The sequence below is a fragment of the Battus philenor genome, unplaced genomic scaffold (genome assembly GCF_028537555.1).
Source record: "Battus philenor isolate CCGP_79_NKW_IND1 unplaced genomic scaffold, ilBatPhil1.0.hap1 SCAF_15, whole genome shotgun sequence".
Taxonomy (NCBI): Eukaryota; Metazoa; Arthropoda; class Insecta; order Lepidoptera; family Papilionidae; genus Battus; species Battus philenor.
In genome coordinates this window covers 10,464,592-10,491,821 of record NW_027181677.1, presented here as the reverse complement: position 1 = coordinate 10,491,821, position 27,230 = coordinate 10,464,592, and the positions used below count along the sequence as shown (strand labels likewise).

The following is a 27,230-nucleotide window of genomic DNA, read 5'->3' as shown; positions in this document are numbered from 1 at the left end:
AAGAATTAAATATTTCTATACAATTCATCACAAAAGAGTAAACTACCAACAAACATTCGTAACTTTAGGGCAGTGATTTCTTGGAACTTTAAGAATTTTCCTAAAAACATGGAATGTTATATTCCAACACCGAAACCTTATTCTACACATCTCAATGAAAAGGGCCATCTGTCAAAAGCATTGTTTTAACCGAATAACATACTGTCAATAATACTTTGGACGGCTTTGGAAAGATCTATGTCTAGAATCTATGTCAACAATAGACACACTGTACAGATAAATAATTTAAATCGATAATGTATTTGTAACGAATCTATTGTCAGTTCGGTTTCTTATATCTATGTGATGCTGGATGGGTATGCTACTTTGAACTTTTGACAGACAGCAATAAGAGCTATTTTCGATTGCTCTTTGGTTTGGTTCATTTTCTAGTTAGCTGCAGGTACCTGCCGACGATCGTTTGCATCTCCAGCGGTAGTTTCGTGCGGTCGTACTTGGCGGAGTAGGCGTGGACAGCCTTGCTGAGCTGCGTGTGCAGGTCGAGAAGTGCCTCCAGCCCGATGCTTCGTAATGCCTTCGCGTTCTTATACAGAATGTTATCTAATTCAGTCTTGTTTATCAGTACTTTGTCTGAGTCTGAAACAATAAGGAAATATACTCAAAACCAAAATTTTCAATTGTTCAAAACAAACTTAAAACCCCTTACTAATTTCGTGGGCTACCTCACGAGATGACTTAAAATCGGCCAGCCCGTTACACGTTATTTTTTCATTATTTATTATTGCAGGGGGCAGATGTGTTTATTTACACAGTATATGCCTCTGTGCAGAACTCAAACCAACCTATGTTCAGAGGTCACAATTCGTATTAGCTAAGTTTCCAGTTACATGTTACCGATGTACCTTTTGTAGGTATGCCACATATGCCTTCGCTCTCTCTCTCTCTGAATAGAGCTTAACATTCATAAACGTTTGAAGAATTAAGACTAATTATATAAGTTAGGTGTTACATAGAAGCGCGCACACTCATTAATGTAACCAGTCTGTTCTTTGAAATTAATATTGTCAAAAAAATTGCCGCGGAATTGATATCATTTGAATAAAATAATCCTAAATTAAATTATGCCCATTGTATTTTTTTGTATATTTTTGTAAAACTTATTTAATGTGTCTTAACGTGTATAATAAAGAATATTAAATAAATAAATATGTCACTTACCCCCACTTGAAGTTTCGTGCCCTGAATTTCGTTTCTTTGGTGATGTCTTTGATGGTGTTTTTTCACCTGCTTTTGTTGGACTGAAACAACAATTCCATGATTGATACATGGTATAACAAAAATATTGCTTAATTTATTTTATTTGATAATCCTGTTTAAATAGAAAATGTGGAATATCTCAAATTTTAGTGTGTTATATTTTCTAGGTACTTAACTAAATGTCATGTTGTATATAATGTATTTAACATTGGGTCAATTTAAAATTAAAATAAAAAACGCGTGTATTTTTTGGTATTTCAGATTGTGGAAAAATAGTAGGGTGTTTGTAAATTTTGAAGAATAATGTACCTGTCAGCCGGGTGCCGGTTGGTGGGCGCAGCGGCGAGCAGCGTGTCGTCGGGCGGACGCCGCAAGGGAGCGTCGTCGTCGGAGCCCGAAGATGTGGCTGAACCGTTAGCCAGCGGGGTCGAAGTTATAGGCTTATTCTCTTTTGACTCCTCGTCAGTAATTGCCATGCTCGTGTCTTTAAATGTCTGCAGAAGTTTCGAATGTATTTAATATTACAGAACAAGTCGTAATTAGATGATGACATTGTATTGAAATTTTGCGTTTACTCTTTATTTCATAAGTTTAGGTAATTACTGTATGATTAAAAGTTAATATTAAGATTCAAATAAGATACTTATGAAATTATAAAGGGATACTAAATATTTTATGTCATTAATATAGATATGTTGTTCGTGAGACACAGGGAATTTCTCGAGTCAAGTTTTTTCCACATATTTAAAAACATCAATATTTACTTTTCTGCGAAACTGAGTGATCTTTTTTGTGCGTTTTACTTTGGAGACATAAAAGAAAATAACTGGCCCAACTTACACCTTGTTTAACTCATATTTAAGTATAACTAGTCTGGTTTATCCACAATTATTAGAAACAACGAATATTTAAATAAGTTAACAAAGACTGAACAACTAATCATTGGATTAATGCCATACTTATCACATTAAAGTGCAGTTCCCTTATATCTACATCGGGCATTTTTGCACCAATATATTTCCTTCAAGATAATGTAGTAATTTTACCTTCTGTGAAGTCTTTTGTCGTTTCACAACCAATCCTTTGGACCAGGCGTTCATTCTCCTGCGCTTCCGCTTCGCCGAATGAGATTCGCTCTTGTCTCCGTTCTGCGGCGTCCGCAAGTTCTTGCTGTCATTCGCCGTTGAGTCGAAACCTTCTGCTGCGAAGGAAAACTTTGTTTTTAATATCATATTAATGTTCTTACATTTAAAAACATACCTAAAATGACATTAAGTGAACATTCACTTGAATATTAGCGAACATCATATTTCAGTATAAGTCTTCAATGAGAAACACAATATTAATTGCAGTCTAATTCTTGGGTAATAAAAGTAATTGACTTAATCCAATTAAATACAAAATGTTACAGTGGAGGCTTTCAAGGGATTCCTTGAGCTTAGTTACATGCCGACCGACATTAATGGACAGAGAAAATAAAAAATTCTATAGAATCATATGTATTTATGGAATTTATACACAACACTAGCTTTATTTATGAAAATTTGAAATATTTTAAACAGAAGCATATTTGGTCATCGTCATCATTATTTCAGCAGTCAAGACATCTAGAGCTGGGCATAAGCCTCTCCCATAGATCTCTATCGGAAGCGGCCTACTTTCAGCCACTTTCGAACCTAAACCTAGGGACCCCAGCGGCCATTTTGACTGTGCATTACGTATTCCCGCTACTACTTAAATTTACCAATAGCACTAGAGCTATGACAATTAATTATAATTATCTAATAATTTTCTCATAAATAAAAGGGTGTTCGTCTCCATAGCTCATTGAGCGACTGAACTTGTCTATGAAGTCCGAAGAGAAAGACCATCTTTCCATGTCATAAATCCTTAGTGGTGTGTGATATTGGACATATATTTTTATCTTAAGGTATAAGGAATATTGGACGTCATAGAAAAATCATTTTTTAAGAGATCGTGACATTCATTTATAATCGCTACTGATAAGAACTAACAACAAACTCAGTGGAGTTTGCTTTTTTATATTTGTTTTAACATTAAAACAATCCGGAACATAAAAACAATTAATTTCCCAGCATTTAGTAGTCCTTATACAGAACCTATGCTTAATAAAATTCTTGAATTTTGTTAGTTTTTTATAAAATCATATACATTGACCATTGTGAAAAACTTGGTGGTACAGCAAGTTTATTTTTATTCCTTAGATTACATTGACAGATCACTATTTGTTTTAATTTAAGTTGAAAGTTATGTACATACATTAGGTTAGACTAGAACACTTTTCATAGTAAAGGTTGGGTAGTGAGGAAATTTCTTTCTGGGTAGCGTCCAGATTAGCCTAGTATGACTGTTTGCTGACTTAGCACAGATATACATTTCTAAACAAACAACTCACGTAAATTGGAAGCAGTGTAAATGAAGTCTGGTAGATCGTTGTCCTCCTGGGCGCCTTCCTCTCGCCGCTTCTTGGCAATGTCCTGGCACTCCAGCTCAAAGTCACTGTCCATCTCGACGTCGATCAGAGCGTGCGCGTGGTCCCGCAACGAACACGCTTCGTGACGTATCTGCTTATCCGACGATGTTCTGGCAAGAATATATATATGAATTTTTAATATATACGAGTAAACTTATATATAACATGCCATATAGTTATTACGTAAGTGATAATGCTTCTTAAGCAGAGATTGCAACTGCAATTTATTATCATAATTCTAGAGCCTAAAAAAAATTAAAATGTACAGATATTCTTATCATCATTACTTCAGCCATAGGACGTCCACAGTTGGACAATAGATTCTCAATAGGATTTGGATCCTGCATCCAGCGTTTTTCAATGACCTTAAACAAGGCTGTCTGTCCATCTTGTGGTTGAACATCCTATGATGCATTTGCCAATGAATTCTTATGACAAATCAATAATAATTTAGTATTTAAATAAGCAACTTAAAAATAAAAACAAAAAGGTATGTGCTATTAATAATTATTGAGGAGCTTTTAAAAAACTACCTTGTCTTACTATGAGCATGCGTAAGAAGCGAATTATACTAAATACCTCAAAATACGAGCAAATTATATGATGTCCGGAAAACGGACAAAAGGTTAGAGGATGTAGATTAAGTACATACACAAGTTACCTCCATACACTAGTTTATTTAAATAAAAAACTTTATTAAATACCATTACATAAGATTGCGAACTTTTCATACCTATACATCCCTCTAGCCCTTTGAATGGCACCAGGAAATGTGGAGAAAGAACATAAAGGTGAACAGAACATTAGTACACAGTAAAATGAAATTCCAATATGGTGAGTGAATATACAAATTAAATAAAACATTAAAATTTTATTAAATTAATCATGAAGAATTGGACAGTAAAATTAAATAATGGAATGATTTGTTACAAATTAGACTAAAACATCGAAAATGCACTCTTTTAAAATAAATATCAAGATAAAATTTTACGAAAAATGCAATGCCTAATATTAATTTAACACCAATGACAGTTACAACAATTTTAATAGGCAAATAAATTTTATAATATTTCTGATTCTTATTAAAGATTATCTGGAAGTTGAGGTAAGTAACGTAAGAATGTAAATTTAAATGGAACGTGCAAACAATGATGAATGTAAACAAACATCATCAATGAAACAAATAATGAGAATAAAATGGTCATTAATGACATAATTCATTACGCTAAAACACGATAATAGAAGATAAAATCAAGTAAGAACTTCAAAAGGTCACATCAAAGTACATGCAATACATAAATTTAAATTTATAATTATCCTCTGATAAGTTACACACAGGTACTCTGTATTATAAGAAATTAAAATTTGTTCAATTTTTTATCATAAAGATGTAAATTAAGGGTTCTGAAATTCAAAATCTTATGTACTGTCGTGACATATTTATGTATTTAAATATATATATATATATATATATATATATATATATATATATATATATAATTAAATTTTGTCATTGTGTCAGTAAAAAAAAGTATTTTTACACACTGATTTCAGAGGATAACTTCTCGACTTACTTCTAACAATAACATCATTATCATCATTTTTTATTTTATTATTCTATTTCACACTAGATTTGGTTTATAGTAAAAGTTAGTTAAATTGGTACAATAACCTATTTAAAAGCCACCACATGACATTAAAATTATAATTTTACATTGAAATACGGATACAACACTCCCCTAGAAAATTTTTAATAGATAATACTACATAGATCATACGATATGGACAGTTCATATTTTAAATAAGACAATAAACGCAGGTGGCAAGATTTTAAGGGATGGATTTACAGAATTGATAAAACCTTAGCACACAACATACTCTTTTCTCTCATACATACTTCTTTACAAACAACTTCCGTAACACAGAAATCAGATTAAAATACTCCATATGTATTCAATAGCAAATTCTCACCTATCAGGATTGTACTCCAGCGCATTGGCGCATATGAGGTCAATATCATCGAGAAACTCCTTCGCACAGTTGTACTTATGCATGTCCACCTTCGTCATCATCGTCTCCAGATCCATTGGCTGCTTTATAATGTCTAGATAGTCTGTCACCTGCAGACAAACAAAAATGATTAATAGATCAACAATCAATTTTTTGTACTTATTTTAGGTATAAAAGAATTTTTGCAAACAATGCTGAGAATCATAACCTGTATATATCAACATAGGTAATATACCTAGCACCTAGAATCCTTATATAGCTAAGTTAGAAGTGTTTATAAATTACGTTCTCCATTATAAATATTAAATGAAGATATGTCTTACCTCTTCGAGGTCAACGGGTTTCGTGAATTTGTAGAAGCGTCGATTAGAAGCAAGCTTCCGGCAGATGTCGCGCAAGAATATCCGAAGTTCTCGCAGCTTGTAGTCTTCCTTGCGCTTGCGTCGAGCTACTTCCTCGGCACTCTCACGCGGAGGCGGCGGAGGGGGGGCTAGAGGGAAATTCTTCTATCATACATATTCCATAAACAAATGTTGTACAGCCTGATTCATTAAGCGGCGTAACCCTTTTTTATTAACCCTTAACTATGGACGTCATTTTTTTGTCACACTACCATGGACGCGCGGTCTCTCGGACCGCTATGTTCTGAAGTCCAAATATTACGTTAATATTAATTTTATTTGTACACTTTTGTATTTTTCGTTTTTTATGTATATTGAAATTAAATAATTTCGATGCTTTTAATCAATCTTTCTTTATTTGTAAATAAAATAAAGCATAATAACAATTAAAGACACTTTTTGGCATACATTTACTATAGATCAATTGTAGGACGAAAAACTCGAACGAATTAAACTTTTTAGAAGAAATAACAATCAAAACTATAAATCTAAGGTTTAACCTAAAATAAAAACGAATAAAAGTCTTCTCAAATTCAAATTAAAAAAATTTTGACATTGATCCAATTGTTTAAAATTATTGGCAGTCCTTGCACAAGGGTTTGGAACACTGTAAACATATGACCTGCCTACAATCTATACAAGTGTAATTGGACTTTCTTTTTGGTTTTGGTGGACAAAGACGACATGTTTTTCGTTTTAATGAATCACTCTCCTGGCTAGGAGGTTCATCTAGGAGCATATCTGCGCCTAAAACTCGCCTCATTGTCATTTTCAATTCGTTTGATATATTTGATTTTATTGCTCGTCTCCTTTTATTATTCGTTCCGCATGCATATATGACTAAAGACCGTGCCATTTTTTTAGGAATACTCCTCTTTTTATTTTTTTGCTCTGTTGCTCATTATGTAGTACATGAGCATTTATACCACACAAGTCAAGAATGCGATATAAAATGATCAAAGGCCATCTTCTAGTTCAATATTCTTTGATATTTTGAAAGAAAATAACATAAAACAATCAAATTGAACAAAGTCACCGTTTATATTATTTACGCAGGAATCGTGGACGTGCGGTCCGACAGACCGCGGTTAAAGTATAAAGTAAAATAACTCACCTAATTTATGGCAGCCGACACAATCTCTTATCTTATCATACGTTTGGGCGCTAAAACTGAAGCTACTGAGAGCATTAAATGCGGGGAGCAAGGGGAAAGGGGTAAACACAAAAATTACAAACTGCAAGCGGTCTGTGAGACCGCGCGTCCACAGTTAAAGGTTAAAAAAGGTGTTTACTTACATAAATATTTACGCAGCAACACATTTGGTTACGCCATAAACATGAGACGGCATGATATGTCTATCTCACCTATTGTATATAGTCACATTTGGAGGTAAAAACCAATGCTTTACATCTAGTCCAGATTAGAATAAAGGAGAAGCATAAAGTCACCATAGAACCAAGTTATTTTTAAAAGCTATTGTCACTCGATTTCGATATAAATTAATACTCTTTATGGTAAATATAATATTAGAAAGAAGAAGGAGGACAAATTGCGGCTAGTCAATTTGTACATTACACGAGACACTTCAGATTATTCTTCCCATATCGCAGAAGAATGTTGGGTAAAGTGAATATAGTAATAGATAAACATACCTCTTGGTAATGGAGGAGGCGGTTCGTTATTTTCCATAACAGGAGGCTCCAACGGCACTTCTGTTATGATCGGTTTCAGAAAATTGATCACCTCAGACGCAGTCGGCTCACGCACCCTGTACACACAGTCTTTGTATGCCGGAAACAGTTCTTGAATCTGCAAAAAGTATTTTTGTTTACCTGATAAATATTTTCAAGAAACATGTTTTAAATTATTTTTGTATATACTGTAGACGTGTTCAACTATAATAATAAAGCTGGAATTAGTGTAGCTTCTGTATTAACTAACTTATAAATAAAAAAGGGATAATTAATTGATATTTTGATAATATATGCTACAATATGCCTCCAACTTAATGCTACGTGAGTTTCAAATGCTCCCCGATATGATAAGAGCCGACAAGAAACTCAGACGGTTTTTTTATTTTGCCCTTATTATCACTTAAAAAATCCTTCATACTTCAACAAATTGTTGTTTAAACTTCCTTAATTTATTACAAGATAATTCAGAAACATTATGTATCAGTGTCTATATCTCATATTATTGATAACACAAACTGCTCTCTTTTGTAGCACAAAAAATTGTACAGGTTCCCACTATGTGGACTCACGATATAGTAAAGGTCGCGGGAAACTGTTGAATATGGGCAACGTAAGACCAGGCATCATTGCAACCTTTGAGGGAGGCCTATTATGCCTTGCAGTGGGCGTTTATCGACTGACATTATGAAGCCATCGTCGAGTACATCAAGGTATATCATTTAGGTACCTCTGGGGGTAGGTCGGAGTGTGGTACTGAAGCTGTGGCCATCAGCAACGTGTTGTCGCCAGCGGCACGCGTCCGCCACAGCTGCATCAGAAGCGCCGTGCTGTTTGAAGACTTCAGAGCCGCCCACACGGACGGCACGTCACGCACGAACAACACACACCCACGGTCCGCACGCCGGCATTCGGAGAACAGCTATAAAATAATTAATGTTATTAATATTAGATATGTTAGTGGGCAGACCGAGTAATTTGCAGAACTGATAGCCATTGGAGCCCTAAAATTCTGGAGTGGAGAAGCGTTGGGAAAGGACAAGGTTGTAGGAAAACCATGGGGAAAGCTTGTGTCCAGCAATGGAATGAAATGATGATGACAATGAAAAACTCAACGCCCAGCAGATTGCAAAGTTGAAGTGGCAATGGGCAGACCATTTAGGTCCTGGTGCAACCACGGACCTGCAAGTGCAGAATGTCCAACATCACTGTAGACCGACGACCTTATTAAGTTTATCAGAAGACACTGAATACAAGCCACTTCCAAACAATTCTTTTAGAAATCTATGGAGGCCTATATTCTGCAATGTACATAATTGTAATACAAATAGATTACTGGTTGTATAACTTGTGGCGGCTATCTAGTAAATATAGTACACGGCAGTTGATTTGGCACATCGAGGTTAAATTTTAAACAGCGTAGTCTTGTTAATGTCCATGTTCTGACAGCTTGGTACGTGTACAGACTAGTTAATGCTGATTCTTAAGTGGTAAATCAAATGCCGGTACTACATCATCGCGATTACCTTCAAAATTTTTTTTAAATAGTAAAACGTGTAGTGTGATGCAATTCAAAGTGGAAAACAAATATTCTAATTACGAAATAAAGCAACAGACTGTTTTGGAAAGCTTAATTGTTTCGAATTGTGACAGACAAAAGTAACGTGTGTGACTTGTGTCCGACGTGACAAATCAATTGCAGAGTACTACGCAATCGTCAAATAATTTTATGTATATACATTGTTTTTAAAATTTTGTCTTAATTGCACATTGCTGCCTGTCAAATAACTTGTTCTTATTTCCGACGTGCCAAATCAAATGCCTATTGTAATAATACTCACAGATATTAGCGCCTGTTCCTGAGTGAATGCAAGCGCCGAGTGCAGAGTGGACATGCTGAGTTCCTTCACGGTGCAGTGCTCTAGCTGCGCGAGCAAGGCGGGCGCGATGTGCGTCTCCGCACATTCGCCGCTTATCAACAGGACGCTCGGCGACAGCCCACACTCGGTCACTCTCAAATCACTAAATGACAAAACATTCCTGATGTTAACAATCATACGTACTTTAGAAAATACCGATGTTAATAAATATTGACAGACACATAATAAATTTAAAAATAGAAATATACTTGTAATGCCTAAATTTGGTCTTCAAGTTTCCTAAATCCTTCATGGGTATGTGTGTATATACATATAATAGTTCTACAACATATCTTAAGAAATACCTTTTTTTATTAAATAAATTATTGATTGATATTATAATGTATACATGATCTTGGGAAATTAGCGTTATATATATATATATATATATATATATATATATATAAGTGTGCCGCATACTGATTAAGTATATATGTGTTAAATTTATAGCTCCTATTATAATAGTGGAATTACCATATAAATAACATGCATTTTCTTATAAAAAATGGATATAGGACATGAATTAAAATTATTGTAAAATTTGAAGGTGCCCAACATAATGTCTCTTCACAGCTCATAGCATAGCACAGGCCTCCCACAAAGATGTCTTTGAGGGGATGTACCGTAATTCACCATGCTAGACAGGTGGCTCGGCGACCGCAGTCTGGTATGATGGTACGCAGAGGACTCTGCTGCCCGTCCTCTGGAAACTCTACCACTGTTTTGTGGCTAATAAGCCTACATAATTTTTTTCATCAAAAGGATGACAATGGATGGTACCCATTTCCTCGTCACAGTCTCGTCTCGTCACAGAAGATTAAAGATAGGCCGCATAATAAAATGACGATCTTTTACCAAGATTACACGAAATACTAACTTTTTGATATGTGGCGCAAGGTTGCGCAGTATAGGAGCAGCCGCACGCAGTTGTGGTGCCAGTAATGCATGCGCATGCGCAGGCAACCGGCGTGCTGGCGGTGGAGCGCTGCGTGCACCAGCCGCAACCATACCAGCCATTGCACGCTGGAGATCTTCCAACTGAACCTCCACCTGCAATCAATACTTCTATTGTCAATTTTAACTATTACAAAATGCTGCTAACCGAAATCGAAGCAAAAACAACATTTAGTTCATTCATGTTAATAATACCAATTAATGATATTTTATAAAGATCGTAATTTGGATAATTATGGAACATAGGCCAACGGACAATAATAATTCACATCATTCTTAATGTCATCAAACTATTATCACCATGCCTACGCTTTAGATATTAGTCGGAGCCAAGGTCATGGAGTATCTAAGCGCCGCAGGTCTGTCTTTTAATCCGGTGCTACTTCCGCCAATGCAGTAGTAGTCGTGCAATAAAGTGCATCGCCCGCCAACCCGCTGATAAATGCGCATGCGGCAAACAATGCGAATTACACAACTACCACCCTCCTGCAATATGACTACGAGAAAGACTGACACGTGCCAAAAAACGCAAGACACGGCACTGATAAACAAAATTTCTTTCGCGGTGCCTTAGATTGCTTATTTTCTTAATTTAATTACCTTATATGAGCAAACGGTACTCAATTAACAACATTTGAGAATCCTTTTTAAACAAATGAAACAACAAAAAAGAAACTTTGATCCCGACTCCAATGTTCAAGACACTGGCAGTAAAGCTGTTAAATACTTACCAAGTGATGTATGTATAAGAAAATTAAAAAATAAACTACACTCACATTTTTCGGATCAATGACAAGGGCATATTCACTATCGTACACTTGTGGGTAGACTCTTCTTAAAGCTCTTAACACCGCTTCCGAACACAAAGCTTTCAAGTCCGAACCTGTAAAAATTGTTTAGGTTGTAAAATGTTCACTAGATATTCACACTAGTTCTAATGCTGTTCAAAAATTATTTACATACACATGACACCGTTATATGTTAGCAGAATTAAATATTGTATTGTAAGGTTGTAATTTAGCTCCGGCTAATCTCTGCAGTGACAGAGCCGATTTTGTAGGGACTTAAAAGAAGACTATTTTAGAAAATTCTTGTAAAACAAGTTGAAGTTGCAGCGGTCAGGCCACAGAGCAAAGATCAAAGGAGATGGATTACGTAAGAAGTTCAACAAGGTAGATACTAGATACAGACCCCTTAACAATATGAACATTAGATAATATATGGATTGTTAAAAAAATAAAAGAGAGATCCTACAAAAAAAGAATCGTGAGCTTAAAAACATAAAATTTAAACGAAAAAAATGACCTCATCCCATAAAAAGGTAGAGGTAGATGATAGGTCCCAAAAGGGACCTTAAAAAAAACTGGTCTCATTGGAAATTTATGAAAAACTATGTCCAACAGTGGATGTCCTTTGGCTGATATATTGATAAATGATGATATAATATTGTAATATGACGTTCAAATGTGGTCACTGTAAATGACTTAATACAGCTCAAGGCTCTATTCTGCTCGCAACCTTAACTATGTCTTTAATTCTACTGGACCTATGTGAATGATGATATGAATAAATTGAAATAAAAAAGCAAATTAAACCTCCATATCCGCTGGTGATATCGGCTATGTGATCTAAGGTGTCTTCGCTAGGCCTCGGGCGCCACTCGCGCGTGTATATGTCGAGTATGTCGCGGCGGGCTGCGGCGTGCGGCGTTGGGAAGTACAACTCGCGGTCGAAGCGGCCCGCACGCCGCAGCGCCGGGTCCACTGCATCCAAACGGTTAGTTGCCCCTATTATTATCACCTCCCCTCTGTTAAAAAAAAATATTTATTATAGATAAAGATAAAATTAATTTATTCAACATTATACTTATAACAGGAATCATGATTGTCAGCTTTTTAAATAAATTTTATTTTTTCACAATATATTTAAAAAAATTATGCACATGCACTTTGTCAGATATAACCTAATTGAAAACAAAATAATCAAGAGATTATTTTGTTTTATTTCTAACATTTCATTTTAAATGTGTTTTATTGTAATTTTGGTGTAAATTAATACATAAATGTGTTTTTATTGTAATTTTGGTGTACATTAATACGTAAATGTGTTTTATTGTAATTTTGATATAAATTAATATATAAAATTTCTACCTGTCACAGAGGCCGTCCATTTCGGCCAGCAAGGTGCCTACGACACTGGTGTGTACTTGCTCTTGTCGCACGCTTCGCACGGGAGCCAACGCGTCGATTTCGTCGAAAAATATTATCGAAGGCTTCATTTTGTTTGCCTTAAATATAAAAAGCACACACTCGAGTATAAAAAGAATACACATTTATTTTATGCTTACTATAATATTTATATTTGATCATCACACATGAAGTAATAGGTTATAGAGATGAACACTATAGCTCATTTTTCAGCAAAAAGCTTTTACATCTATATGCAATCACTATTTACAAAGTAATCACTCTGAAACATCTTACATTAATTTATTTATTCTATTGGAATGCCATAAGCCAAAAATTTCTAGCAGTATAAAGTCTGCAGGGAAAGAGTATAAAATATAATTAATAATTAATAGAATAAAATAAAAAGATAATTAATTTTAATTTGTAGTAACCTGAATTTCGAAAATGTTTCTCATTCAATTATCATTATGTTATTTGTTACTTTTGAAAACATTGATTGTTAGATAGTCATACCATGCATTAATGTGGTAAGAGTATGAAAGAAAATGTGGAGAATGGAAGAAGTTATTACTCTTATTCCATTGTGCAGAATGGAAGAGGAGAGTGTGAAGCAAACACAAACAGAAAAAATATTGAATTTAAGAAAGTCCCAAGGCGAGCAAGTCCCAATAACATATACAATATACCAATGCAATGATCTATTTGGCAGACTTGTTTTATAAAACTCTGTACAGTTCTAAATATGCACTTTTAGTTCATGTTCAAATTCATCATCAACCAACTGAAGATCAAAACTTGGCACTTTACACACCATAATCTGCTGGTTGTATGGTAAGTATGCAGGAAAAGAACACATGAACAATCACCTACCCACTGGTCTAATCTAGTTAAATAATTTACTAAAAATACTACCTATTCTCTATCTAAAATTCCACATGGCACAGATAACAACATTAATTTTTCAAACAATATTTTACTTTTATATTTTGGTATTTATGTATTCTATCAATCCAAAGAGTATTGTAAGGGTTTCAAGTGACAACCCAAGCCAAAGACAGGCCTTTACACCCGGTCACTACATAAACATTCTTCAAAACAACCTAGTATAAACCGCAGGAATAAACAAAATAATGGCCTGGTAATTGGCCCTTGACGGAACCATCTAGATTGTTTACTATAAATAATTCCTCTTATTCCTAGCTAAACATAATACAAAAAATGATTACCTGTTGAAATAATAACTTGAGATGTCTTTCACTTTCGCCAACCCATTTCTTCAAACAATCCGCTCCCTTTCTCATGAAGAAAGCAACTTTTCTACCTCCAACAAGAGTGCACTCATTTGCCAAAGCCCTTGCCAGTAACGTCTTACCGGTACCGGGTGGACCGTGAAATAAAACTCCTTTGGCTGGCCTCGTTTTGAATTTATTAAACAGATCTGGATACATCAACGGAAATAGTACCATCTCGCGTAAGCATTTTATGTGCTCTTCTAAACCACCAACCTATAATGAAAATTTTAACAAATGTTTATAATAAATCATATATATCATGTTGATCATCGTCAGGTATCAGAAACATAATTAATAGAAAGTCCCGGGATGCCAATGTGTAAGTGAAGCGGACTTCGATAAATTGTTAATGAATATAATAGTACTTTTATTTATTACTTATTCTAATCGGTTCTGAATTATATATTGAAAAATACTATACTATATAAATATAATTAAATGCTAAACGAATAACCAATAAATTACGTGTTACATAGTTTTTTACCTGGTAAAAAAACTATTAAATATATAACTTAATTTTTTATGAAATAGTATAAAGAGGTATATATAATTTAAACTTGAAATGGCTTATTACTAAAATCTTAATCTTGATTTATAATTATAAATAAAAAAGTTTAATTTAAATGTCATTGATATCACTATGAGTCATATCAAAGGATGTCCACTAGATATAGTCCTTCCCCATAGATTTCCTATAGGAAGTTGGAAAGTACCATCCCTCAAATACCCTAAGGACCCAGCGGATCTTAAACATCTACTTGCTATATTTCTTCCCATTGCTACTACAACAAGCCAATTCACTGGACTATGTTGGTTATTTTCATTTGTCCATGAATGTTTTAATTCCTGATTCGTTCTCATAGAAAAACCCCGAGAAATATTCTACCTGACTCATTGAGTGATTGTGAGCTTGCCAACGTTGATCGAAGAACTGAAGAACCTTTGTAACAGGATGTAAGAGATACTCACAGAATAGAATCTAACACTTCTATCAACTTCAACCGGCTGGATGTCCCTTAATGCTCTGTCAGTCTTCTTATCATCCATAGATTTTGACTTTTGTCTGAAACCAACATAACATTCTATAAACTGTGTTTCAATATAATTTGATAGTTTTGATTGTGATAGTGCATACCTGCCCTTAGTTTTATTTTTCATAGACACATTGAGGTCCTCTTCTGTATCGGAGCTTGTGGTGCTGCTACTGCTACTGCTGGAAGGTGACTGAGCTGGAAATGTAAATATATGTCTTAGCAATTTATACTAACAACCTTACTATCTACTTTTCCTGTAAAAGTGAAAGGAATAAAGAAAATATATGATAACAATTTACAGTTTTGATTTCAACATTACTATCTTGAAAATTTCTTTACAAGATCACATAAGAAATTTTTTAAGAGAGAATTATGATGTTAATGTGTTGAGGCCTAAGTTCAGCAGTAGATATCCTATAGATGAAATGATAAAGAAGATTCCGGTAATTTTAATATAAAGAGTCATCCAGATGGTCGTTGTGATATAAGTCCATAATAAAGAATTGAAAGTTGATCGATTTTAAAATCGTTTAAAATAAAACCTTATTTGCTATAGTAATATGTAAGTAACATTAAATATTGTACAAAAATTCACATCTGATTAATGTTAGGAACAGCCTTCAGTGTGATAAACATTTCAATTTCAAATTTAGTTCAGAGTCACATGTCATGTGGTATTAAAATCCATATAATTGAAAACGAGAGCCAGCTAAACCCTGTCAATAAAAAAGGCCTGATAAAAAGGTATAGAGGATTCAATAAAGATCGGCAAATTTGTCAGAACCTAAAGACTATTCACAAATTTTCCTATATGCATTTTATAAGCAAAACCTCAAATCTTAACAATTAAATATAATGATAATAATAAATTCAATCATCTTACATCTAATGGTTTTTCTACGAAGGATTTTCGGTTTTCTCTCTCTTAAACTATATGGTTTTTTTCTTATTGTAAATGTCTTACCTGAAAAAGAAATAAATTAACTTTTCACAATTCAATTAATTCAAAATATAAATAATTAGCCGCTCGTCTCCTAATAGTTAAAATAACGTACATATAATATAATCACTATATTTATTCATTAAATGTGAAAGGAACGAATTAACTTAATGATCACTAAACGCTGACCGTCGTGTGAAATGTCAAACGCGTGAAGTTCGCAGTGAACTGTCAAACGTGCGAAATTCAAGGCGAACTGTCAAACATGCAAATCTTCAAAAATCGTTATATTTTTAAAAATTAATTGTTTAAATTAAAAAAATAGGTAACGCCTTAATCAACTAAGGCTAATAAGAGATTTATTTTTATAAAATTTATATACTTTTATAATTTGCTACAGAACATATAATAATTCTTCGAATACACTCGTTTTGTTATAATTTTTTAATATAGTAACATAAGAAAGTAGTGAATTAAATTTAAAGATATCGTAGTCAAAGCAATATTATTAATGTGCACTTAAGAAATGTAGATATTGACGCTATTATGAAAAGTTTACTAATCATAATATCGTTTAGATTAAGCATTATTGCTGGAGCTTCTCAACGTTTTTTCGTTTCAGCACGTTCTTTTTTTTATTAAGGCCGCAATGTATTTCATTTTATCAACCCAACATTAGTAGTCTAGCATCATGGTAAGCTATTAGTAATTGGGTTTACTTTCAAATAATCTCTCTTTCATCGGATAGAAGCCCACTTCAAATCACAGGTGTCCCTCAAAAATATCTAAGGGGGATGATATAACAAACGTTTGACCACAGTGTGGTTATGGTACTTAGAGGACGCTGCTGCCCATTTGCTCGGGAAACTCGTGATCAGTGGTAATACTATATAATTAATGCACAAAGTGTGCAAGTACATGCTGTTCAAAATTTGCCGTCAACTGACCGATATTGACACCGTGCGATTAGTTTATTTAGCTATTTTAATAGCATTATATTATGTGGCCTATTGTTTGCTTGATTCCTTTTTTTGTAGTCCAGAAAGGTCTATTCGTCCCATATATATGATGGGTCACGAGAGTCACTGATATATAAATGCAAAGACACTAACATACTAACAATATATTTACGACAACCTAATGTATGTTACATAAAAATAAATGTAAATTTAAGAAAAAAAGTGACATAAAAATCTATGGAATAAAAATAAATGCCTCACTCATCTAGTATATTTCGTTCGTTGGTCAATATACACGATTTTATAACAAATATTTTTTATAAAAAATATTTTTTATAATAAATTTATTAAACACAGGCTCTGTCAAAAAGTATATTACTCTTTTTTCAAAGTATGTTCATGATAAAGATCTTGAGAAATTAATTGTTCTAATTTTAAAGAAAAATTTTTGGTCATCATCAAAACAAATATAAACCCTCTCTGAGTTTCTTGTTAGTTGTTTACACTACGTGGCGCATTACGAACTAACGTACTCTTAATTTTATGCTGTCGCTTATAAATGATTATTATCACATAAAATCAGGCTAATTCGAATTTTATTTTAATACGTTCCTTGCTACGGCAATTTTTTTTTTCATTCAGGCCACGTGGGGCGTATAAGTCCACGCTTTAAAAATAAAAAAAGTCGTTTCAGACGTATGGTTGACTAATATGCACTACGTACGCGCATACGTGATATAAAGTTATCTATATTCGACCTTACAATTATTTTTTTAGGAATCTTTTGTTTTTCAATGAGAACTGCAAATGGCCTGAATGTAAAGTGCAGCTGGGTCCTACACGCATCACATGGAATGTGTTAAAATACATATTAAAGACGAAGAACACATTATAATAATGTGTACACGTGTAGCACAGGTTGAGACTGCATTGTACGATTTAAAGTCGTCGCTAAAACTAGGCTATAGCCAGCCCCTTCCACCCCATTTTTTAATGTTCTTGAAGGTTATTTTTAAATATTTCAATTCCAAGGTTATATTTGACAGTGACGATGTTATCTTTTCTGTTACGATCGTTGCCGGGTATAAGCAAGGTGTGTTTTAATAAAATTGAGACAAAGTCACAACTCGCCTCGGCCTCGTGTCTCCCTCGGCGCGATTTGCACGAACGCCGGCTTAGGTTTGCGGGTCCGTTTGGAACGGCGCGGCTGCCGGCCCAGCGCCAGTTCGCTGCACGACTCCGAAGACGAACACTCTGAAGCTGCAACAAATTGTATTCAATCTATAACCGTAGCGTTCACGGGAGAACACTACATATTACTGACCACTACGCCCACAATACTTTTTTGTTAAATCATTCTTGCGCGTTCGAAATTTAAACGCCTATTTGAATTCGAGCGCCATCAGTGATGTAACCGATGCCATTGGTTTCCGGCGGAAATTGTAAATAGTCTCTCTTAATGTATTGTACAATCAACTAACCTCTATCATTACTTTTGTATTTCATTTTCTGTGTATCTCGTAAGATTTTTCATAGCGTTAAATTCATTTAACCTAAACTTCGTCACTAAACTCGAGCTGGATACAGCGCAAGACCGGCCATCGTAGCTATCCTTTGTCTATCGGTTCATATGATGAAACTCAATGGCTCGAGCACAAGGATTCAACAATTGGTTATTACGTTTTGATTACAAAAGTATATTCGAATAAAGTTACGCCTTAAATATTTGGTTTTAAATATAGAGTAAGCTAATAATTTCTTTCCTTGTCCAAAACGTGATTTAAGATGAATTCCCTCTTGGCATTAGTCTATAAATTGTTATACATTAAAAAAGAAGTTACGAAACGTTTTAGATCAGTTAGTGTGACGCTCCAGTGACTAGGCACTAGAGGCTAGTTACTTTCCCTTGGACATCCATCAAGTGACCACGTCTTCAGAATTCCCAGTCAAATAGCGCCCGGAATGACAAAACTACACCTAAATCGATTCATTATTAGAGTCTTAGAACGTCCGACGCTAGACAAAAGCCTCCAATACGATCGGTTGGATACAGCCTACACCCGGCATGTTCCAATGTCCCAGTGTTAAGTAACTGATATATCGTTAAGCAGCTACTTTTTAATTTTATTTCATTATTTGGGGTACCGTGAGAGATTGAACCGTCTTCCACAAGTTGATCGACGGACAGATATGAGAGATATAGACATCCATAGCAACGGCAGCTACTTTGCTCGTCGTAGGTAAGTGGTTTTAACTGCAGAACCTTAAGACAGGCCATCCGTATCGCACTGTGTAAGGTTACCACTACCTGTTCAATACTTTCATTCGTCTACGAATTTTCTTCGCTATTATCTAATTACCGTAATAATTATAATCTTTTAATAACTTTTTATTTGATAAAAGCCTATTATAACTTTGGAACTCTACCAGCTAATACTATAACAACTTCAATGAAATTAAACAAGAAAACACACGATCTTAATAGAAACATTGGTTGAAAATAAAAATCGAAAAATAATAACCGCTTTAATTTTTCTCATCTGCTCCTTCATGTCAATGATAGCACAACTTCATTTATTATAGAGAAACATTAAATTTTGCTAATATCAAAATACGCAAAGTTAAAACTAGAAATTATATCTGACAAAACATTTTGACATATAGCGAATGTGTCAAAATGTGCAGAGCTCCAAAGAGGTTTTGACTATAAAAGACTTATTTAACCAAAGGTCTTTATAAAAGCTATTGTAATGTTAATATGAAGGATTTTTAATATAGGTAATATACAAGGCGATCGGTAATGGTGGTAACAGCTTTATATGGGTGAATGAACAGCTTATTTGTCAGCAAAAATCTTCAAAGCTTTTACACCGATTTTCAATCAATTTAAAAAAAAATGTTACATTAATTTATTTTTTAATCTGGAATGCCACAGGCCAATAATTTCGAGTATTATAGTCTACAAATATATATTATAGACAATAATAATTTTAATACTACTTCTAGCAGCCTGAATATTTTCCGATTCGAACATTTATTTCTGAAACCGTTGATTTTTGGATAAGGCTTTTCATACATTAATTGACAGCAAATAAGCTATATATCTTTAGCTTTTGCATTTATAATTATCACTGTTTACAGTTAATATAGCGCTCTTTCAACCACATTTGTGTAGAACAGGTGCAAGGGACTGATTATATTAGTAACTTTCAATAATCGTAAAGAAATGTAAACATTCGTTTACATGCGTCAAATTTTTTAAAATGATAATTGATGTTTTTTTAAAAAATGCATTTGATAATTTTCAACATAAACTTACCTGTCTCTTGTTGGCTGTCTTCTTTCTTAGTCCTTCTTCCTCTCCCTCTAGTTGATTTTGCTGGTCCTTGACTACTGATAACAAAAGTAGGTTAATATTAGTAAGGTGATCCATGTATATATTAATGAAATAGTATGAACTGGTTGCTGGCACATGTATTGATTTTTTTTTAACGTAAATTCTAGTTAAGTTATATAAGATCATCATCACGTTAGGTATAAGACGTCCACTGTCAGGCAAAGATCGCCACGATGACCTGTATTGCGCTGGACGCATCCAATGAGTTCTCGCGACCTCACCTATGTCGCTGGTCTACCTAGTGAGAGTTCTACCCAACGTACTTTTCGGCTCCATTGACCATCAGCTGTAATAGTGTGGGTGGGGCATACCCACTACAACTTCAGATGAGCAATATTTTGAACTATATTAGATAAGATAGGTAGCATAAAATCATTTATAGAAATATAATTAAAAAATAACCTTTCATTATGATTTTGATCCTGTTTTTCAGAGTCACTTTTGTTTGTTTCTTTTTTTATTTCGTCTCCAGAGTCCATTTGTTTGTTATCCAATTTATTATCATGCTGCGGCTTCTTTTCTATCACAGTTTGGTTTACTTCTTCTTCCGAATCTGATTCTGTTACATCCTATGGATATAGTAAAGAATATTAATAACAGTAAAAAAAAATATCCTGAAGAAAAATATGATATTCCTTATTCAAATTTTATAATTAATAACAAAACCGGCCTAAATTATATTCACCATCACAATCATAGACTACATATTTTTAAAACATTAAAACATTGATTGTTAATATATAACACTTTTTTAGTCATATATATACCTTTAAATCGTATTTGCTAAGCATTAAGTTGTTTAAACTAACACATATTACTAAAATAATCATATGCATGTTGCATACAATAAATATAAAATCATAGAAAAACATAGTTTATTGAAGCTTACATAAAAAAAGATAAGTATGAATAAAATTAATTCATAACAAATATCACAAACACATTAGGATGTTAAACATCAGGAGTAAAGCCATTGAAAAATGCATCATCATTATCATTTCAGCTATTGGACGTTTGCTGAACATAGCTTCCACAATAAATGTTCAATGGGACCAGTTGAAAGCGGCCTGCATCCAGCATCTTCCGATGATATTAACAAAATCGTCTATCTACCTGTCTACCACTAGGTGAACGTTCTCCGGCGCGTACCAGTCCTTGATGTCTCTTTCAGGACCTTAGTCTTTAATCCTATGACATTTTAAATTTTTGTTGTCTATTTTTGAGTTAACTTTATTTATTAGAGATGTCTTATGAAGGAATGTATATACAAATACCTTTTTGTTGCTAAATCTAGCTGAAGTCCTTCTCTGACGCGATAATTGTGTGTCCTCATCGGTATTAGTTGGATGATTTGGAGTCTGAAAGTAAAAAAAATAATAATCATTTTTTACTCTTTATTTATTGTAATAAATTGTATTTAATGAGTTGTTATAACTGTGTGCTCACTTAGAGCAATCATAAGTATTAAATACTTGTCATTAGTATTTTATGTAGTTGTCCTATACACTATATAGGACAGTTTCATAGTAAGAGGAGATATGAATAAAGATAGACATAAATATAAACATATATATATATATATACACATACACACGCACGCATATATATATATATATATATATATATATATATATATATATATATATATATATATATATATATATATATATAGCGATAGAGTTAGAGGGTATGAGGAGAGGGGGGGAGGGGGGGAGAATGAGAGAAAGAAAAGGTCGGAGATATGATAATAAAATAAATAACATCATATGTGTAAGAAGTATTAACCATTTTCTTGTTTGTGACTGCAGCTTCATCGCCGGATGTGGACTCGTCAGATGAGCTGGAGCCAGGGAAGCCGTAGAGGTCTGGATAGCCTTTTACTTTCAACTCATTGGTGATCCAGCTCTCATTGAATGTTTGGTGGAGAAGTTTACGGTTGCGACAACTCCTTCTGACATCTGCAAAAGAACCTTTAAGCTCACAAATTATACCTACATTAAACGGAAATCAAAACATTAAGATAATAGGGAACTAGAATTTCAATTTACCGCTTATAGATTAAACGTATGATCATATATCGTGGTACACATATTTTTTCTACATTGTAATTTATGTAAAAACATATGTATTATTATTAATAAAATTCAATGCGTTATAGTGTACACAGCACATGGTGCACTTAATTTATCCTTCGTATTTACTATTTATATTATTACTTATTTAGCTCTTGTAGGCACTTCGGGATAATATATGGCAACACATAAATTTCTCAAGATGGCAACAAATACCAAGGAATATATAAAGGCAATCTATAGTTACTTAAAATGAAATTATAAATTAAAGTGTAATATTAAATGTAGTGCACCCGTTAACCCAGGAATTATTTGTGCGCATGGAAATGGTCAGATCTAAGAACAATAAATTGGGCCGAAAAGCCTACTTGCTTAAAATTATTTCCACATAATGGACCTTGACAGTTTTTTTAGTTATCAATCCACACTTAGTATGCCACAGGCAATGACATTCCATAAATAAGTCCCCTGTCTATTTCAGGCTTGTTGATCCCCTTAAAAAGAGATACTTACTTTGCTGTATCGGTTTATCTTCACTGTCTTCCATGTAGTTTTTCCTGGGTCCACGATTGTGCCGAATTTTCATGCTCTTCTGTTTGTTGGTTCATTATCATCAGCAAAGAAAACCCGCAGTTGTCGAGATCTATTCCCAAATGTTCAAATGTTATTTAATTTCTATTAGATTTATTTTAATAATTAAAAATGTGTTTCCCATTATAGTATAACATAAAAAACATCGGTTTTGATTTTATGTGTCTACAATCAGAATCTCGACTGGCCATCGAGAAGATCTTTGTGTGAAGCCTATGCCTTGCAATGGGCGTCCATCAGCTGAAATGAAGATGACCATTTTTGGTGACCTAAATCAGTAAAATTTCTGAAGGGTACTTTAAGGAATTATGAAGACAATTTGATAAGGATTCCTAAACTATAGCATGTGATTCCTTTTACAAAGTATCGATAAAAATATGTGATCCCTTTTACAAAATATCAAATAAATATCTTAAATGCCTATTACCAAATCTTTCGTTTTTTTTCTTATTCATGCAATATATTAAACAACTTTAAAAAATAGATTTGTTATCATTTTCACGAATCAAAAAGCACTATAGATTTTTAAAAGTACAACATATGTTCTCCCTACTATTAACAGTGGGAAGACCCATCTGTTAGCCCACTGCAAGGTATATGTCTCCCTTAAAGATCACCATTATGACGGTTCTTGCGTTGTCCGCATTCAGCGAGTTCACCTATTAAGGGGCTTACCTACCTGTGCCAATTGCCTCTCCATAAACATAGAAAGTTTTTTTTAGTAGCTTTACCACATCTCATTAAATTACTTTAATCTGAAAAAATCATTGACAATGCAAAGAGTAAAGATTCTAATATTAGTATCATATCAGCTGATTGATAACACCTCGAGACATAGGCTTCCTCCAAAGATCGCCACGATCACTGGTATTGCACTGCCCGCATCCAACGCCATCCCGCGATCTTAACTTTATCGCTGGTCTACCTAGTGGGGACTCCACCAACGTCACGTCTACCGGCTCATGGTCGCAACTCGACAACCTTTCGGCCTTAACAGCTATCAATTGCACGAGCAATTATTTGAGCAACATCGGTGGTCTTGGTTCTTCGGATCTCCTCATTTCTGATTCGATATCACAATTCAACTCTTAGCAAAGCTCTTTCCATTACTACAATAGATGGGTGATATTGTTCTGGGTTTTAATGCAGGCCACCAATCTTATACATAGAAGTGCACCATTTTAGGGCTAACAATAGAAAGCTATTAATAGCCTAATTATATATGACAGTAACAAACAAACAATCAATTTGAAGAAATGATATAGACAATCATTCAAATTATTAACTTATTGAAATAATGGTGACAAAAATTTTAGAAAACAGAAGAAAATACAGGCAGTTTCTCTAAAAGGACACTAATGGTAAGTTATCAAAATGACTAAGAAAAACAAAAGATGTTATTATTAAAGTTGTAAACTTAAGAGTCAATTTTAAATAAAGAAGAGAAAATGAATACATCACATATTAACAACAATAAAGTGATAAGGAACAATTATTACAGTTGTAAGTTTTAATCACATATCCATTGCTCACATATGAGAAGGTAAATAGGGTGAAAACAGAATTGCACTGGAATCTAAAACCTAAACAATTTGTGCCATCTACCAAGCTGTCTCTGGCTTGTATTACAGCCATGTATGTTCTCTTCATTAAAAATAACCATTTATAACTGCAAAAGGTATAATTTAAGAAACTATTAAAATCATACACAATATATGACTCTTTAAAGAATATAAGGCTATATATCACGAAGGTCACCTTACAATGATAAATTATAAATAATATATAGTGTCTCTCGGATACAAAAGCACACCCCTAAACATAACTTCCATCCAGAACAATTTACAGCATAATTGTAGCCATTGTTAACAAAAGTATATAACTAGAAATCAAATAAATTCACATTGCAAACAAAATAAAGTTCAAAATGTTTTTGTATTTCTTATTAAATTATTACAAATTATAAATTCAAGCTACTTATAAATTCCAACCAAAAGTCTTAATTTAAATGGTTACAAGTGCAGTATATACTTACACCTTCCAACTGTGTTAAAGCATCAATACATAGCTTATACATAAAATGACTATGATATAAGTTATATGCTGGTGGCCTTAAGGTTTTAGAATTTGGACCACAGACTGGGAAGTGCAGTGAGGGATGTCAACACACAAGTTGGACAATTCATATTTTTAAGGGTAGGTAGTAGCAATGCAAGTAAACTGGTTGTTGTAGAGAGCAGAGGCTCCATCTAAGCTAACTGAATATGTTGCCTTCAAGTCATATAAGAGTTATAATGAAATGGACCTTGTAAAGGTTGTCAGAAGATACTGGATGTAAGCCATTTTCAACTGGTCCTGTTGATAATCTATGAGAGAGGCCTTTGTCCAGCAGTGGACCTCCTACAGTTGAAATAATGATGATGAAGTTACTCTCTTTTATTACATGGTAGTAGGAACAACCATTGCTATAGGAAAGACTTAAAATCTCAAACAGAATTTCATCATTACATCGGCAATAATACACTAAATGACTTATTACTATATAGTATAAAAATTTACCTTCTTGAGTACTTCTCCGGTTCAGTGTCACTTTCTGGAAAGACTATTTGTGGCATCCTTATTCTTCTTAGTCTACTTCGGCTATCTATATACAATAAATAAAAGTAATTAGAATTACTAAAATTTAAGATAAACAGCTAATGTTGAAATGTATAAACAGGTTAAATATTAATCAGAAGTATAGAATTTAAAAAATTGTCTCTATTCCAAATTGTATACAGGTTTGATTTCTGGGAATGAACATATTTCTGTGTTGTCAATAATTAAAATTGTAAAATATACAGAACTTAATACAAATTAGGGTAAAAAATCACAGAGCAACAATTTATGCAGATTTATGATACAAATTTTCCACAATTTTTCTGTAACACACCTATATATCACAAAAATCAATTTGATGATACATAACTTCAATAATAGTTGTGTTTGTATCAAAACAATAGTCAAACTACATAAAAATTATTATAAGTTAATTTAAAAACAAAGGACTACTTCAAAATTAGCTTCATTAAGATGTGAAACTCACATTTAGTTGGCCAGTGTTGTATTTTTCGTTTGACTTTATATTGACTACTTCTAAGCTCTCGTGGAGACCAATTGGATGCCTGGGGCAAAAATTTATTTATAACAAAAACATCTTTAATCAGCATTAGATTAAATTGAAATAAATTACAAGAAATTTTCTAAATTTTCTTTTCATGCATTACTAACAAATAACATATGCGAAAATAAAGTTGGGATAACACAAAGTACAGAGAAGAAAAACTCAGTGCATTTGATGACATCACATCAATCTACATATTGAAGTCAACAGAAGGACAACAAGAAATTCTGAGCAAATGGTTCTCTATACAGAAAGCATTGAAAGCTCATGCAACTTGAGCAACCACCCGATTCACCTACACTAAGAGGAAAATGGGAACAGGAAGTTGATTTACAAATGATAATCTTAACAAAGCAATTGTGCAAACTGATCTGTACCATTATAATATCATTCTAGAATGTTCACCTTCTCATCAGAGACGCTGGCAACGTCGTTTAATGTATAATTCCCTTCCACAACCTCCCCATTCTCTCCATTACTGCGTCGGGTTTTCACCATTGCAGTGGTTTCTATTTTTGCCGTAACAATACGATCAGGCCCTCAATTAGCTTATGTAACAGACATAAAACGTTAGGTAAAATCCAAAGCAAAAGAAATCACTCGAACACTCGTAATAGAAGCTAACACGACAAAGGGCGAACGTTATCGTCCGCACATGTCGTTACAGAACGCCATGTTAATCGAAAAGCCGTGTAGTCCCTGCGCTCAGTATAATTTCGTAATGTTTGTACCCAACCAAAACATCATCTCGTAGTAGCTTACCTCACTTTTTCTAAAACTAATGTTTAATACAAGTAAATATTTTTTAACATATTAATCGATGATGATTTCAAAATGAATTCACACACTGTTTTTATTGACAACTG

The 27,230-nt window shown here is 33.7% G+C and overlaps 1 protein-coding gene across 1 annotated transcript; it reads right to left on the bottom strand.

The window, feature by feature from the left end:
* Positions 1-260: 260 nt before the first annotated feature.
* LOC137918669 (ATPase family AAA domain-containing protein 2-like) lies at positions 261-27,077 on the bottom strand. The gene is given in 29 exon segments (XM_068761532.1): positions 261-636; positions 1,219-1,298; positions 1,567-1,751; positions 2,304-2,458; positions 3,674-3,861; positions 4,485-4,502; positions 5,723-5,871; positions 6,085-6,251; positions 7,816-7,972; positions 8,585-8,776; positions 9,696-9,876; positions 10,651-10,823; positions 11,504-11,610; positions 12,323-12,534; positions 12,878-13,014; positions 14,143-14,421; positions 15,178-15,271; positions 15,344-15,437; positions 16,126-16,206; positions 18,273-18,401; positions 20,461-20,534; positions 20,941-21,107; positions 21,813-21,896; positions 22,324-22,496; positions 23,124-23,199; positions 23,202-23,253; positions 25,761-25,845; positions 26,287-26,365; positions 26,770-27,077. Coding segments are annotated over 29 exon segments (3,876 nt in total). The 5' UTR covers positions 26,863-27,077; the 3' UTR covers positions 261-421.
* Between the last annotated feature and the right edge of the window lie 153 nt (positions 27,078-27,230).